This window comes from Ovis aries, chromosome 14 (assembly GCF_016772045.2).
Source record: "Ovis aries strain OAR_USU_Benz2616 breed Rambouillet chromosome 14, ARS-UI_Ramb_v3.0, whole genome shotgun sequence".
NCBI lineage: Eukaryota > Metazoa > Chordata > Mammalia > Artiodactyla > Bovidae > Ovis > Ovis aries.
In genome coordinates this window covers 64001869-64015652 of record NC_056067.1, presented here as the reverse complement: position 1 = coordinate 64015652, position 13784 = coordinate 64001869, and the positions used below count along the sequence as shown (strand labels likewise).

Sequence of the window (13784 nt, the reverse complement as noted above, 5' to 3'; positions counted from 1 at the left end):
TCGTCTCAGTTGCCCTTTATTCTTATCCTGACACCCTATTGCGAGACTGCGGCGAGTCTCCTTTATCGGGCTCAGTTCACAACGGGCCGCGAGCTGGATAAGGTGCCTCTCCTTTCCCCCTGCTCATCCCTTCCCCGCCTAGCGTCATGTGCTAATAAAGTTGTTCCAAACGCTCCAGGAAAGACGCGGGGCGGTGGCCAATCAGAGCGCAGCTTTGCCTCGACGAGGGCGCGAGGGTGAGACGTCATCAGTGAGCGTCGACCGCTGTTTGCAAGCTATCTTCCTAGAAACCGTGGTGTGAGGAGGGAAGAGGTGAGCGTGATGGAGACGGGAAAGGCGAGGTCGGATTCCCGGGCCGGGGGGGAGGAAGTGTGCAAAGAGAAAGGGGGTCCCTTCGTAGACCGACTACCCAAGGGTCTCAGAGCGCCTTCAGGGTTACATCTCTGGGGTGTAGCGGGAGCAAGAAAACCGTTCCTGGGTGTCTTAGTGCTTTGCATGGTGTTGCCTGGGGAAACAGGCTTAATCAAGTCATTACCTGAATAAGTAATGTGTGATGCGCCTTAGGGTACACACAGGGCGTGTGCTGTGCGTATTACCAAGCAAGCTATCTACTCTGGAGCTGGAATAGAAGACGAGAACTGAAGGATAAGGAGGTGTTGAGCTGGTAAAAAAGGGAGGGTGTGAAGACCGAAAGCGAGGGGAAGAAGTGGGTTAGAGAAAGAAATGTGAGGACTCGTGGGGTTTGGGGGATAGGGGCAGGGGCTGAGGCTAGAAAGGTGGGGTGGTGTCAAGCGAGGTCGTGGCACCTACTCCGTGCCAGGTGCTAAGCTGGGCCCTGAAAATGGACACGGTCCCTGTTTTCATGGAACTTTTAGCTCAATGTGGAAGGTGGACATCAAACAAAATGTTAGAAGTTTAGAGAATTTCAAGTGTTGAAGTAAACAAACTGGTTCATATGTTGTACAGCAACAGGATAGGATCCATTCTCGGAGTCAGGGAAGATCCACGCTGCAAGAAATATTGTTTGCATCCCTGCTTTAGGAATGAAAAGAATAATATATTCAGAGACTGGAGAAAGAAAACCAGACGTGGTTAGCATAAGGATTTAAGTCACTTATTCATTCATTTGCCCAATATATCTTGAATACCTACCATACACTAGGTGTTTTGTTAGATGGTGGAGATACAGTAAACAGAGAGATCTGGGCCCCTGGCAGTGTAAGCACCAAGTGCTAACCACTGGACTGCTGGGAAATTCCTGAAAGTTTTTTTGAAACTTTCTTTTTTTTTTTTTTTGGAGTATAGTTGATTGACAGTGTTGTGTTTCTGCTTTATTGGCCAAGCTGCAGGGCATGTGGGGTCTTGGTTCCCTGACCAGGGATCACACCCACTCCTCCTACAGTGTCAGCTCGGAGTCTTAACCACTGACTGTCAGTCCCTCTTTTCCCTTATTGGTTATTAGAAGATACTCAGTAGAGTCTCCTGTGCTATACAGCATGTCTTTGTTGGTTACCTATTTTATGTATAGTAGCGTGTATATGATACATATGTCTTACTGAAGAACAGGAAGAAGGAGCAATTTCTTATTTAAACAAAAAGCACTGGAGAGGACAGAGTGAGGGGATTGTACCTTGTAGAACAGTGCTTTGCGTGGATTTCACAAAAACAGTCTGTACAGCTCCCCGGGGTGGGATGAGGTGCTGCTCCGGGCCCGAGGTGATTGGCCTTCAGGCTCTGGACATTTTAGGCCGTGCCTGGCTGTCCTGACATGTGAGAGCATTATTTCAGGGTATCTGTCACCCATTTGGGGCCCAGCTATTGGTGGGGTGGGGCCTCTGTAATGGGCGGAAGAAAAGGAGGATGTAACAAGAGGTCGTATCATTAAGAGGAGGGGGCGCACTTTTTCCTAATAAGCCTTAGAGACACTGGTGTGAGGGTGTGCGGTGTCTTGTCCAGTGAAGTGAGGGTGGGAAGGGTGAGCGGTGACTGGAGACCACCTGCTTCTGGGAGGTGGCTTCACACTCAGCAGGTGTTCGTTGAGCATCTGTGGCGTGCCAGGCACCGGTAGGAGCCGGAGAGCAAAGCGAACGAAGGTGCCTTGTCCCTGTGGCGCCTGCGTGCAAGTGGGGCTGATCAAGAAGGACCAGGGCCTTCTGGCCAGGGGAGCCCCCTCCCCGTAAGTGAGGGGGAGTCCTGCCCTCCCTCCCCACAGGCCTCAGGATGTCTCTGGCTGATGAGCTGCTGGCCGACCTCGAGGAGGCAGCAGAAGAGGAGGAGGGAGGAAGCTATGGGGAGGAGGAGGAGGAGCCGGCCATCGAGGATGTGCAGGAGGAGACCCAGCTGGATCTTTCCGGGGACTCAGTCAAGAGTATCGCCAAGCTGTGGGACAGCAAGATGGTGAGCGGAGGTCCTAGGCAGGCTGACGCGGGCAGCAGCCCCCTTTTCCTGGCGGGACCTGGGCTCTGACTCTGCTCCCCTCCCCGCACAGTTTGCCGAGATCATGATGAAGATTGAGGAGTACATCAGCAAGCAGGCCAAAGCTTCAGAAGGTGCCTTCTCCCCTTCCACTCGTGACAGTACTGTTGCCACCGTCGTGATCAGGGCGTGAAGAGACAGGAACAGACTGGAGGAAGAAGAGCTGTACCAGGAGAGGGAGCCGTGGGCCAGGCACCCCAGGGTGCAGCTTAGGGAACAGACACAGCACTGGCTCCCCCCGCCCCGGACCTTCCAGCCTTGGGGGAGCCCTCAGACATCACTCTGGGGAGCATGGCTTTTAGTCCTCAGGGCATGGGGAGCCCTGAGAGGGCTTAGTTCCAGGGAGAGAGAAGGTCAGATCTAGACTGGCCGGGATGGAAAGACGGGAGGTTCGCAGACACGCGAACCTGTTCCCTAGTTTCCTCTTCAGCCCCTCCATGCCCCCTCCAGCCGCATCCCCGGCCCCACCCAGCTAGGACCTGGGAAGGGGTGGGTGCTTAGACACACACCCACACCAGGCTGTTTCTCATCCCCACAGTGATGGGACCAGTGGAAGCGGCCCCTGAGTACCGGGTCATCGTGGACGCCAACAACCTAACAGTGGAGATCGAGAACGAGCTGAGTGAGTACCGGGAAGGGCGACCAGTGGAGACTGAGAACGAGCTGAGTGAGCAAGCAGAAACAGCCCTGCCCGGTGTCCCCCACAGCCTCTCCCGTCCCCACTGGAGGGGCGGGCAGGATCCCAGGCCACCTTCCCTGCTGGCGTCTCCCAGGGCCCTGCCCCGAAGCCCCTGCATTAGCTCAGACGTAGGTTCAGCTACTGAACAGAAGGGTGACGTGACAAGGAAGTGTATTTTCCTCCCGTGGGAAAGTCTGGATGAGGAGCCCAGGCTGTCTGTGTCTCACTGATTTGTCGCCTGTTTCATGGTACAAAGTGACTGCCCACCTCCAGCCATCACCTCCACATCCCCATCAGCAAAAACAATCAGGAGAGAGGAGGAGGGCACATTTTTTCACTTAAAAGAGTGACCTGGAAGTTGCCTGTGTGACTTGCCCTCACGCCTTATGGACCAGAACTGATCCACACAGCCACACCCTGCAGTAGGGGCAGCCTTTGTGCTGTGTGTCTGTGAGCCCGGCTGCCACAAGGGGCTCCCTCACTGCAGGACGAAGGGCAGATGGGTGCTGGGGGAGCCAGCGGTGTCTGCCTGCCCCTCATCGGGCTCCTGCCCGCCCTGTGCCCCCAGACATCATCCATAAGTTCATCCGGGATAAGTACTCAAAGCGATTCCCCGAGCTGGAGTCCCTGGTCCCCAACGCCCTGGACTACATCCGCACCGTCAAGGTGAGCACAGAGGATGGGCCCCCAGCCACCACGCCTGTTGAGAGCACCCTGCTCTTGGACCCTCCAGGGGGTCACTCAGCTCTGGGCCAGAGGCAGGATGGGAACAGGGAGCAGAGATTGGGGGAAGCCAAGACCCCGAGGTGGCAACAGGCCCTGGAGCGTTCAGGGAGAGGGAGGAGGCGAGTGTAAGAGGTCATCAGGTCAATCTGGCCTCCGAGGCTCCGGGTCTGAGGGGCAGGCCCCACGGGAGGGGCAGGCCCCACGGGAGGGGCAGGCACGTGAAGGCGGGACACCACCCAGCACCCAGGCTCCTGGAGAGTCGAGCAGATGGGGGTGGGGAGGAGACGCGGTCAGACCTGCACCGCGAGTGGACGCGGGCTGCAGGCCTGTGGGGGCAGCCCGTCCTCTGCAGGTGGACCGTCTGCTTCTGGGCAAGCCCCCTCCCGGGGCAGACTGCGGATGCTTTGAGCCTCGGGCTTGTAGGAACTGGGGGCAGACGGGGCGGCCGCTGTCCCTGCAGGAGAGGTTCTAGACCCTCCTGAGTCCCCGGGCCTCCGCCTCATCCCCCTCATGCCCCTCATCCCCCTCATCCCCCTCATGCCCCCCCTCCCGCAGGAGCTGGGCAACAGCCTGGACAAATGCAAGAACAACGAGAACCTGCAGCAGATCCTGACCAACGCCACCATCATGGTCGTCAGCGTCACCGCCTCCACCACCCAGGGGTGCGTGCCCGGCGGGCCCAGCCGGCGGCCGTCGGTCGTGGGGCCCCGCGGCACGGGCGTAGTGTCAGGAGGACGGGTTGCTGCGCTGCCACGTGTTCGCCGAGCACCTCCTGCAGGCCAGGCTCTGGGCCCCGGGTCCCCGGCGTTGGGAAGCCAGCCTCCTCCCAGAGCCTGTGGTCCTCAGGGGTGCAGCGGAGGGCAGGCCTGTAATTAGAAGTGGCGTCCCCTAAGGAGGGGCACACGGGGTCTCCCCCTGCCCCTCAACGTCTGTGGTGGGCCTGCGAGAAGGGCAGAGGCGTGTCACCCCACAGCAGGGCTCTGACTGGACAAGCCGTGAATGGGCAGGGTCGACGGCAGCTGGTGGGAGCAGCTGGATGGCGGCCTCGCTGGTTGGCAAGGCCGAGACCTGCAAGGTCTGGGGAGCTGGGGGGAGCGTTTCAGAAAGATGGAACACCTGCAAAGAGCCCGGCTGCAGGCCGGGCAGAGAAGGGAAAGCGGCGAGGACGCGCCACCACGGGCAGCGGGCTGGCGGAGCTAGTAATCGTCCCGAAGGTGCACGCGCACGCAGGCGCACATGGCGGGGAGGTTGGGGCCCCTCACCACTCAGGACCCGCGGCAGCACGGGTCGTTCAGTCCGCCCCCGCCGTGCCCCGCCCCAGCTGTGTCCCCACCCTGCCTGCAGACAGCAGCTGTCGGAGGAGGAGCTGGAGCGGCTGGAGGAGGCCTGCGACATGGCGCTGGAGCTGAACGCCTCCAAGCACCGCATCTACGAGTACGTGGAGTCGCGGATGTCCTTCATCGCCCCCAACCTCTCCATCATCATCGGGGCCTCCACCGCCGCCAAGATCATGGGTGAGGCCCGGCCCCGCGCCCGTGGCTTCGCGGAGGCCTGTCCCTTTCCTGTGAATCGGGGCGTGTTCTGCACGTCCTGGGGCCCAGCACGCGGCCCCCATACCCACCTGCTCGTCTGTCCGGAGATCGCGGACCAGCGTGGCGGCCGGCAGAGCTGGGGCCCGGCAGCTGCAGGGGCGGCGGGGCGTGGCCGGTGGGGAGGCCGGGGACCCGGGGCCGCCTGGTGATGGGTCAGCTCTCTGCGCCCCAGGGTTCCCCGCAAGATGGGGGCGCTCGTCCTGGCAGCGTGATGGGGAAGAGTGAGTCCCTTCCTCCTCGGGGCGCGCCCCGCCACCTCCCCCAGGCACCTGGTCCCTTCAGCCGAGGAACGCTTGCGGGCACGTGTGTGATAGACCAGCGAGCGAGTCAGTCACCGCAGGCGCGGCTTCGAGGGCGAGATCCGTCCTCGGGATAGGGCGGCACTGGGCGTCGGGGGCGGGGTGCCTCTGCGGCCTCTCCGCAGGGGGGTGGCCCCTGCCCGCGGGTCCTCTCCTGGTCATCCCGGGTCCCGGTCTCCCCTCCCATCGGGGCACCTGTTCTCCTGGTTGGGGGTCCAGCCTGGGGGCGTCGTCTCACCTGGCTCACCCCTGCAAAGGCCCTGTCTCCAGATTCTAAGATGGTGGGGGCTTAGGACTTCAGCGAGTGAATCTGTGGGGAACACAGTTCTGCCCGTGAGGCAGGGGTGTGCAGGGTTGCAGGAAGGATGAACTCCTGCTTCTCCCACTCCCCGCCACCTCTGACCTCACGTCTTTGGGCAAACCGTGTCACGCGCCTTGGTTTCCACCCTGGAGACCAGGAGGGTGTTGCCCGCACCCGCAGACACGCTCTTGGAACCCAGAGGTGGCTCACACCCGGGCCGCTGGTGTGGTGACCAACCCCTGAAGCACAGGCAGGCCCACGTGGCTTCCCAGACGAGGGGTCAGGTTTCTCGTGGGCCAGGGGCTCACTGTGCAGCCTCCGGCACGTCCCTTTGCCTCTCGGAGCCCCTCTGAATCCCCCCCGAGATGGGACATGTTGACGCTCCCTGGCGGGCCCCCCTCAGGCCTGCGGCTGGAAACTCCTGTGAAGGGGCAGCGCTCGGCGGACCACCCCCCGCCACCTCGCTGATGTCTGCCCCCTCCTGCTGCAGGGGTGGCTGGCGGCCTGACCAACCTCTCCAAGATGCCTGCCTGCAACATCATGCTGCTTGGGGCGCAGCGCAAGACCCTGTCGGGCTTCTCGTCCACCTCGGTGCTGCCCCACACCGGCTACATCTACCACAGCGACATCGTGCAGTCCCTGCCCCCAGTGAGTGCCCCCCGGGTCCCCGGGTCACTGCTGGCGGCAGGCGTCGGGAGCTGGGAGCCAGAGGGTGGCCCGCACGGGCGGGTGCAAGGGGGCAGGAGCAAGGAGGCCGGAGCCGATGGGCTGGCTTGGGGTTCCGTCAGTGCCACCCACCTGCCCGGCACGGAGCCTGAGCTCTGAACCTCTGTCTCCCAGTCTGTACGTGGGCGAACTGGACCTGGTTTGTCTGCAGACGGGAGAGGAGGTGGGAAAAGACACCAGCGATGATCACTGGTTACTGTAACGCATCAGTGCAGGCCTGAGCCGCAGTGGAGGTGGAGGCTGCCGGGCAGAGAGGGCGGCAAGGCGGCAGTTCTGGGAAGCCTGGGCTCTGAGGCTGCTGCCTCGCTCTGACCCGCCTCCTTGTCTGTTGCCCCAGGATCTGCGGCGGAAAGCCGCCCGGCTGGTGGCCGCCAAGTGTACGCTGGCAGCCCGCGTGGACAGCTTCCACGAGAGTACGGAGGGGAAGGTGAGGGCAGCGTCCGCATGGCCTGTCTGTGGTCTGTCGAGGAGCGCCGTCATCAGAAGACCCTCCCGCACGGGGACTCAGGGCGGGGCGGGGGTGTCGCTGGGCCCCACCCGGGGCGGCGTCCCCTCCCCCACGCTGCCATGATGATGGCCTCAAGTGCAGTGGCCCAGAGGGACACCGGGTTGTGGTCTTAGAGTCCTGCAGGCCAGAGGCCCACGGGGGTTCCCCGAGCTGACGCCGCAGTGCTGGCCGAGTTTGCTCCTCCAGAGGCTCGAGCTCGGGAGGGCCGCTCCCGGCGGTTTCCAGCTTCCCAGGGCCACCGCGACCCCTGCTCGGGGCCCCTGCCTCCATCTTCAGAGCCAGCACAGCCTCTGTGTGCTCTCCCTGGCTCTGCCTCTGCCTGCACTTCTTCTCTGGCCCTTTAAGACCCCTGTGACCCCACTGGCCCCACACACCACTAAGCTCTCACTCCCCTTCAAGATCCCTAACCCAGTCACACCTGCAGAGCCCCGCTTGTCAGGCAGTGAGAGCTCACAGGAACCAGGTAGCAGACACCCTGGGGCGGGGGAGGAACTTCTCTGCTGCACCGGGGTCTCTGGACACCCTGGGGCGGGGAGGAATTTTCTGCTGCACCGGGGTCTCTGGACACCCTGGGGCGGGGAGGAACGTCTTTGCTGCCTTGGGGTCTCTGGACACCCTGGGGCGGGGGAGGAACTTCTCTGCTGCACCGGGGTCTCTGGACACCTTGGGGCGGGGTCGGGGAGGAACTTCTCTGCTGCACCGGGGTGTCTGGACACCCTGGGGCGGGGAGGAGCGTCTTTGCTGCACTCTGTCTCCTCTGCCAGCACTGCTGCCATGCTGGTGTTTATTCCGTTAGCCTGTCCTCCTGGGCAGACCTGTTCTGTGACAGGAGATGTGTCTATCCCGTGCAGTATGGTTTTCCAGGCACCCAGCCTGCCACAGCGTTCGGGGCTCTCTGACCACAGGGTACAGCGGTGACCCGGCCAGATGCAAGTCCTACCCTGTGGCTTCTCCAGTCTGGCTGGGGGCGGGCGGCGATGGGGAGATGCACGCTGGTCAATATGCAGGGCGTCCGGGGTGCCGAGCAGAGGCTGAGGGGAGAGGAGGCTGTGGAGGTGCCAAGGGGGCTTAGACTGATGAACCTGGGAGGCGGGAGGGCTGCTCTGAGGAGGTGAGGGCTTAACGTGGGCCTGCGAGCAGAGAGCAGGCGAGTCCCGTGGACGCTGGGGGACGGGGTCTGAAGCAGCGGGTGGTCAGCGCCAGGCTGGAGCCCAGCGAGCCCCGCGGAGGGGGAGCTGGTGGGACAGGGTGGGTCACGTTGAGCCTGTGCGCCTGGGGAGAGCCTGGCTCCTCAGAGGAGCTGACGGGGCCCTACTGGGGTCCTTCCAGCTGGATTCTCGGGTGCGGCGGTCTCCAGGGCATCCCCCTTACTGACCTGAGAGGAGCTGGGGCGGGGGGCAGGCCAGGCCCGTGGGAGCCGCTGCTGGACCCCAGCCCGCCCTCCCCAGGTGGGCTACGAGCTGAAGGACGAGATTGAGCGCAAGTTCGACAAGTGGCAGGAGCCACCGCCCGTGAAGCAGGTGAAGCCGCTGCCCGCGCCCCTCGACGGGCAGCGCAAGAAGCGAGGCGGCCGCAGGTGGGGCCCGGGGACCGGACCGGGCGGGGTGGGAAGGGCCGAGGCTTCCCCTTCCCGGCTGACCCCCTGCCCCGCCCCAGGTACCGCAAGATGAAGGAGCGGCTGGGGCTGACGGAGATCCGGAAGCAGGCCAACCGCATGAGCTTCGGAGAGGTCACACGCCCCTACCTCGCGCCCCCACGTCCCCTCCACTGCTGTGGCCGAGGCAACACCTCAGCCTCTTCCCGGGCCCCCTGGCCTCCACTCTGTCCCAGCCCCAGAGGGATCTCCCCCCACCGTCCCCACCCCGCTGTCCAGGCCCTCCCAGGCCCCGCGCCTGCCAGGCCCCGGCTACCTGAGCACCACCCCGCTGGTCCTGCCGGAACTAGCTTGCGTGTCGTCAGTGACCACTGTTGCGGCTCTTCACACGGCGCAGGCACACACACACACTCCCCCTCAGCTCAAGCAGTGGTAACAGGACCCCTGCTCCTCACCGGGGCCCCAGCAAGGCTCACTGCACTCAGGGCCCAGGCAGTCCCGGATGGGATGGAGCCCTGGGCTGCCTGAGGGGCGGCTGACACCTGGACGTCTCCCCTCCCACCAGATCGAGGAGGACGCCTACCAGGAGGATCTGGGTTTCAGCCTGGGACATCTGGGCAAGTCGGGCAGCGGGCGGGTGCGGCAGACACAGGTGAACGAGGCTACCAAAGCCAGGATCTCCAAGACGCTGCAGGTGCGGGCCAGCCCTGGGGATGGGGGCGGGGCCTGGGCTACGGGGGCGGGGCCTGGGCTTCGGGGGCAGGCGCGCGTGTGCAGACCCAGGCCACAGCCCTGAGCGCCCTGCCCTCCCCGCAGCGGACCCTGCAGAAGCAGAGCGTGGTGTACGGTGGGAAGTCCACCATCCGTGACCGCTCGTCGGGAACCGCCTCCAGCGTGGCCTTCACCCCACTCCAGGTACTGGGTCTCTGGAGGCAGCAGGCCCGGGGAAGGCCGTGTTCCCCTGTCCTGGGCTGCTGCTTCCTTACCTGTGCCCCACTTCAGGACTGCCATGGGTTTGGGCGGGGGGCTCCAAAGAAGCCCCCGAGGTTGTATCTGGATTCCCAGCACATGTCACGGTTCGCAGGGACCACTGAGTCTCTGTGGCCCCGAGCAGGCCCAGCTGCTCCCACCCTTGAGGATGCCCGCTGAATTCCAGGGGCACTGTCGCAGGCGCTGAGATGGACAGACACACACCAGGGAGTTTGGCCCTTTTGGAGTTTATCTCAGGGGACAGACAAATAGGACACACAGACACACACACACACACGGGGAGTTTCGCCCTCTTGGAGTTTATCTCAGGGGTCAGACAAGTAAGATACATAGTGTTGGGGGGTGGAAAGTGCTGGGCCGGAAAGGACTAAGGGAGACGGAGCCTCCAGGGACAGCCTCAGCAAGGTGAGAATCCCCGGGTGTAAGACGTGGATCAATGCCAGCCACGTGTCAGACCCCCAGAGCTGGTTGGTAAATCCTCGCTGGGGCTGGTGCGGTTCATGCTGGGACTGCGGGCAAGCCTCTTACTTCTGGGACTCGGTTTCTTCATTCAGGAACTGAACGGGATCAGCCTTTCTCACACAGTGATGTTTTTAAAATCGCCTGGGGATCTTGTTAAAATTCAGGGATCCAGGTCCTCCCCGCTGGCCTCACCCCAGAACCACAGAGGATCTCCCAGGGTGGGGGAGACCTGGGGGCTGGCACGCCCTCCACATGGTTGCCCAGAACCCCAGGCCCATCAGGAAGGGCCGTGGGCCCCTGACATGCCACGATTCCCTCACCGGGAGGCTGTTAGAGACCAGGCCATCTCCCCACCCCGCCCCTTATCCCTCCCTTGCCCAGGGCCTGGAGATTGTGAACCCACAAGCAGCGGAGAAGAAGGTGGCAGAGGCCAACCAGAAGTATTTCTCCAGCATGGCTGAGTTCCTCAAGGTCAAGGGCGAGAAGAGCGGCATCACGTCCACCTGAGGGGGGCGCCTGGCCGTTACTGGCCAGAGGGACACGGGGGCCCCCGCCCCAAGGGGGTCGGGGTCCGGAGGGGCTGGGGGTGCTGGCAGGGAGCGGCGCCCCAGGCCAGCCGCTGTGGCGTGACGGCCAGTGAGGCCTGAGAGGAGCCGGCCCCCCTGTGCGGAGCTCGCCACCCCCTCCGCAGACACACAGCCAGGCCTCACCACGAGTCATCTTTAACTGGGAAAGGAGCTATCTTTGGAAGAGATGCAATTAAAAACACGTTATCAGGATCCAGTCTTGGCGACTGAGCGTTTGTCAGCCACCTGGGTGGCTGAGGAGTCAGCGCTCTGGGTTCAGGAGCAGAGCTCGGGCTCCACAGAACCCAGATCCACCCTGGGCCAGTGACCTCGTACGGTTCCCGGGCGAGGGGTGCCCTCTCCATCTCCAGGCCCCTTTGAGAACCGCGCTCATTCTGAGGCCCCAGCTTCCGGCACAGGCCACGTGGGTGCTCGCGGCATCCTGGGCAGTTGGCCTCCACCCTGCAGGCCTCCCCACTCACATCGCCAGGCGCACGCATGGGGACACAGAGATGCTCAGGAAGCACTCAGCCCCGGGCTCAGCCTCAGGGCCCCGTGACGGGGCCACTGTTGTTACTCCAGCGTTGGCTGAGGACTTCCCGCTCCCGCCCTGCTGCGCCAAGCCCTGCCTGTGCGGGGCAGACAGGTGCCCTGCCCTGGGGGCACCCAGCACTGCGCAAGCACCTGCCAGGTAAGCAGAGTGCTGTGCCTCCAGGGGCCGCCTGCTCTGCCCTGGGAGCTGGCCTCGGTGCTACTTGCTGACCTGCGAGGTCAGCCACCCTCAGCCACCCCGGAGGAGCAACCCCACGGGGAGCCGGGCCTCTCCCGCTCGCAGTTTCTCCCTGGGTCTCTCTCCAGCTCATTGGGTCCTGGCTGAAATCTCTCTCCATGGGACTCCGCCGTCACCACCAGGGGCTCTGTGTGTCTCTGGACCCCAGTCTCCCCTCATCCCAGGGCTACTCTTCCCCTCCCTCACGTGAAAAGTATGCACACCTGGGAGGTTCTTTCCGAAGGCCAGATAGGCCACAGAACTGTCTTCCCAGACTTAACGCTGGATCTGTGTAGATCAGCCTTGTTTGAAAGTGACGACCTCTGCCTGTGGGTCTGCCGGGGAAGGGCCACCTGTCAGAGTCCCCGTCCCTCCCCCAACCCGACCAGACTGAACCGTTGAACCAGTGGACGGGCATGGAGGTGCGAGTCTCAAGGAATTTCAGTCACCTGGCCTGACAGCCCTGCATCCTCTTAGTTTCTCCAAGTTTAGCACGCTTCAGGATCACCCGGAAGGAGAGTTTGATTCAGCTGGTCTGTGTGTACATGTGTGTGTTTAGTGTCTCAGTCATGTCCGACTCTGCGACCCCATGGGCTGTAGCCCGCCAGGCTCCTCTGTCTGTGGGATTTCCCAGAATACTGGAGTGGGTGACCGTTCCCTTTGCCAGGGGATCTTCCTCACCCAGGGATCGAACCTGCGTCTGCCGCACCCACAGATGACTCTTCCCTGCCGAGCCGCCAGGGAAGCACACAGTCTATCGTGGGGCTCGAACACACGACTTTTTAGCAACTTCGCAGGTGGTGTTCATTGCTGCCAATGCAGGGACTAACACTTTGAAAACTGCTACTCTAGAAAGTTCTCTACCAGGTTAGCAGCATGTTGGAATCATCCTCAGAGTCTGAATTACCATGTCTGGTTCCCATCCCGAGAAACTCTTGATTTAATCGGTCTAGAGCAAGGCCTGAGTATCTGAATTGTTTTAAGTCCCCAGGTGCAGCCAAGTTTGAGAACCATTGCCCTAGTGTGAACGGTGGGCCATCACCATCACCTGGGAATCTTAGAAAGCAGGGCCTGGGACCTCCTGAATCAGAATATGCATCTGACAAATCCCCAGGGGATTTTTAAGCCTTCTTAAAGTCACTACTCCATCCAGGGACCACATGTTGAATAACAATGCTGTTATGGATCAATAACCTTAATTCTAGTGATCAGCCAGGAAGTTTGTAAAAATAGAGATCCCTAGGCTTCACTCCCCGGAGAAGGCAATGGCACTCCACTCCAGTACTCTTGCCTGGAAAATCCATGGACAGAGGAGCCTGGTAGGCTGCAGTCCATGGGGTCGCTAAGAGTCGGGCACGACCGAGCGACTTCACTTTCATGCATTGGAGAAGACAATGGCAACCCACTCCAGTGTTCTTGCCTGGAGAATCCCAGGGGTGGGGAAGTCTGGTGGGCTGCCGTCTATGGGGTTGCACAGAGTCAGACACGATTGAAGTGACTTAGCAGCAGCAGCAGCAGCACCAGCAGCAGCAGGCTTCACTCCCCAGGCCTGAGTGAACCTGAAAGCAGTGCCTGCCTTGCAGCAGGTGATTCCAATGTTCTCACCGGCATCTCCCCTGGAGTTCCCTTACTTTCCTCCTCCACCTGACTTCCCATCTCCACTGTGTGGCCCAGGGCAAATGCCTCCTGGTTTGCAGAAGCACCAGTACCTAGCAAGTCTTAACCACAAGTCATTCCCCGTATCCATCCATGTATTCATTCAGCAAATGGTTACTGAGTGCTTTCTACTGAGAGAAGACTCAAACCATTAGGAAAAGGATGGCATACTCACGAAAGTAGGTTCTAATGAACAGGGCTCATGGGACCGCTCAGAACGGGAGGTCAGGAAGTTTTCCCTTCAAGAGAAGCCCACCGAGCTGAGATGTGAAGGACCAGTAGGAGACAATCGTGGTGGGGGGACACGGAATCCCATCTGTACCTTCTGCTGCGTCCTCACGACAACAAGCGAACGGAGGTGCGGAGGAGAATTACTGTCCCACAATCACGTCACCATTCAGAGGAAGGCCCCAAACTCCATGCTGCTTCCCAACCAGTGCA

At 61.7% G+C, this 13784-nt stretch overlaps 1 protein-coding gene across 3 annotated transcripts; it reads left to right on the top strand.

Annotated features, from left to right (window-relative positions):
• Nucleotides 1-249: 249 nt before the first annotated feature.
• PRPF31 (pre-mRNA processing factor 31) lies at nt 250-11131 on the top strand. 3 transcript variants are annotated; one of them, XM_027978843.2, is made up of 15 exons: nt 250-312; nt 565-653; nt 2213-2397; nt 2489-2549; nt 3014-3097; nt 3723-3820; nt 4436-4542; nt 5225-5394; nt 6563-6720; nt 7136-7225; nt 8755-8882; nt 8963-9035; nt 9466-9594; nt 9717-9815; nt 10734-11131. In XM_027978843.2, the coding sequence occupies exons 3-15, from the start codon at nt 2221-2223 to the stop codon at nt 10857-10859; spliced, it is 1500 nt and encodes a 499-aa protein (XP_027834644.1). In that variant the 5' UTR covers nt 250-312; nt 565-653; nt 2213-2220; the 3' UTR covers nt 10860-11131. The 3 variants fall into 3 exon arrangements, with proteins under 3 accessions (XP_027834644.1, XP_027834643.1, XP_027834642.1); XM_027978842.2 differs by having other exon boundaries at nt 565-664; XM_027978841.2 differs by lacking the exon at nt 565-653.
• The last annotated feature ends 2653 nt before the right edge of the window (nt 11132-13784 follow it).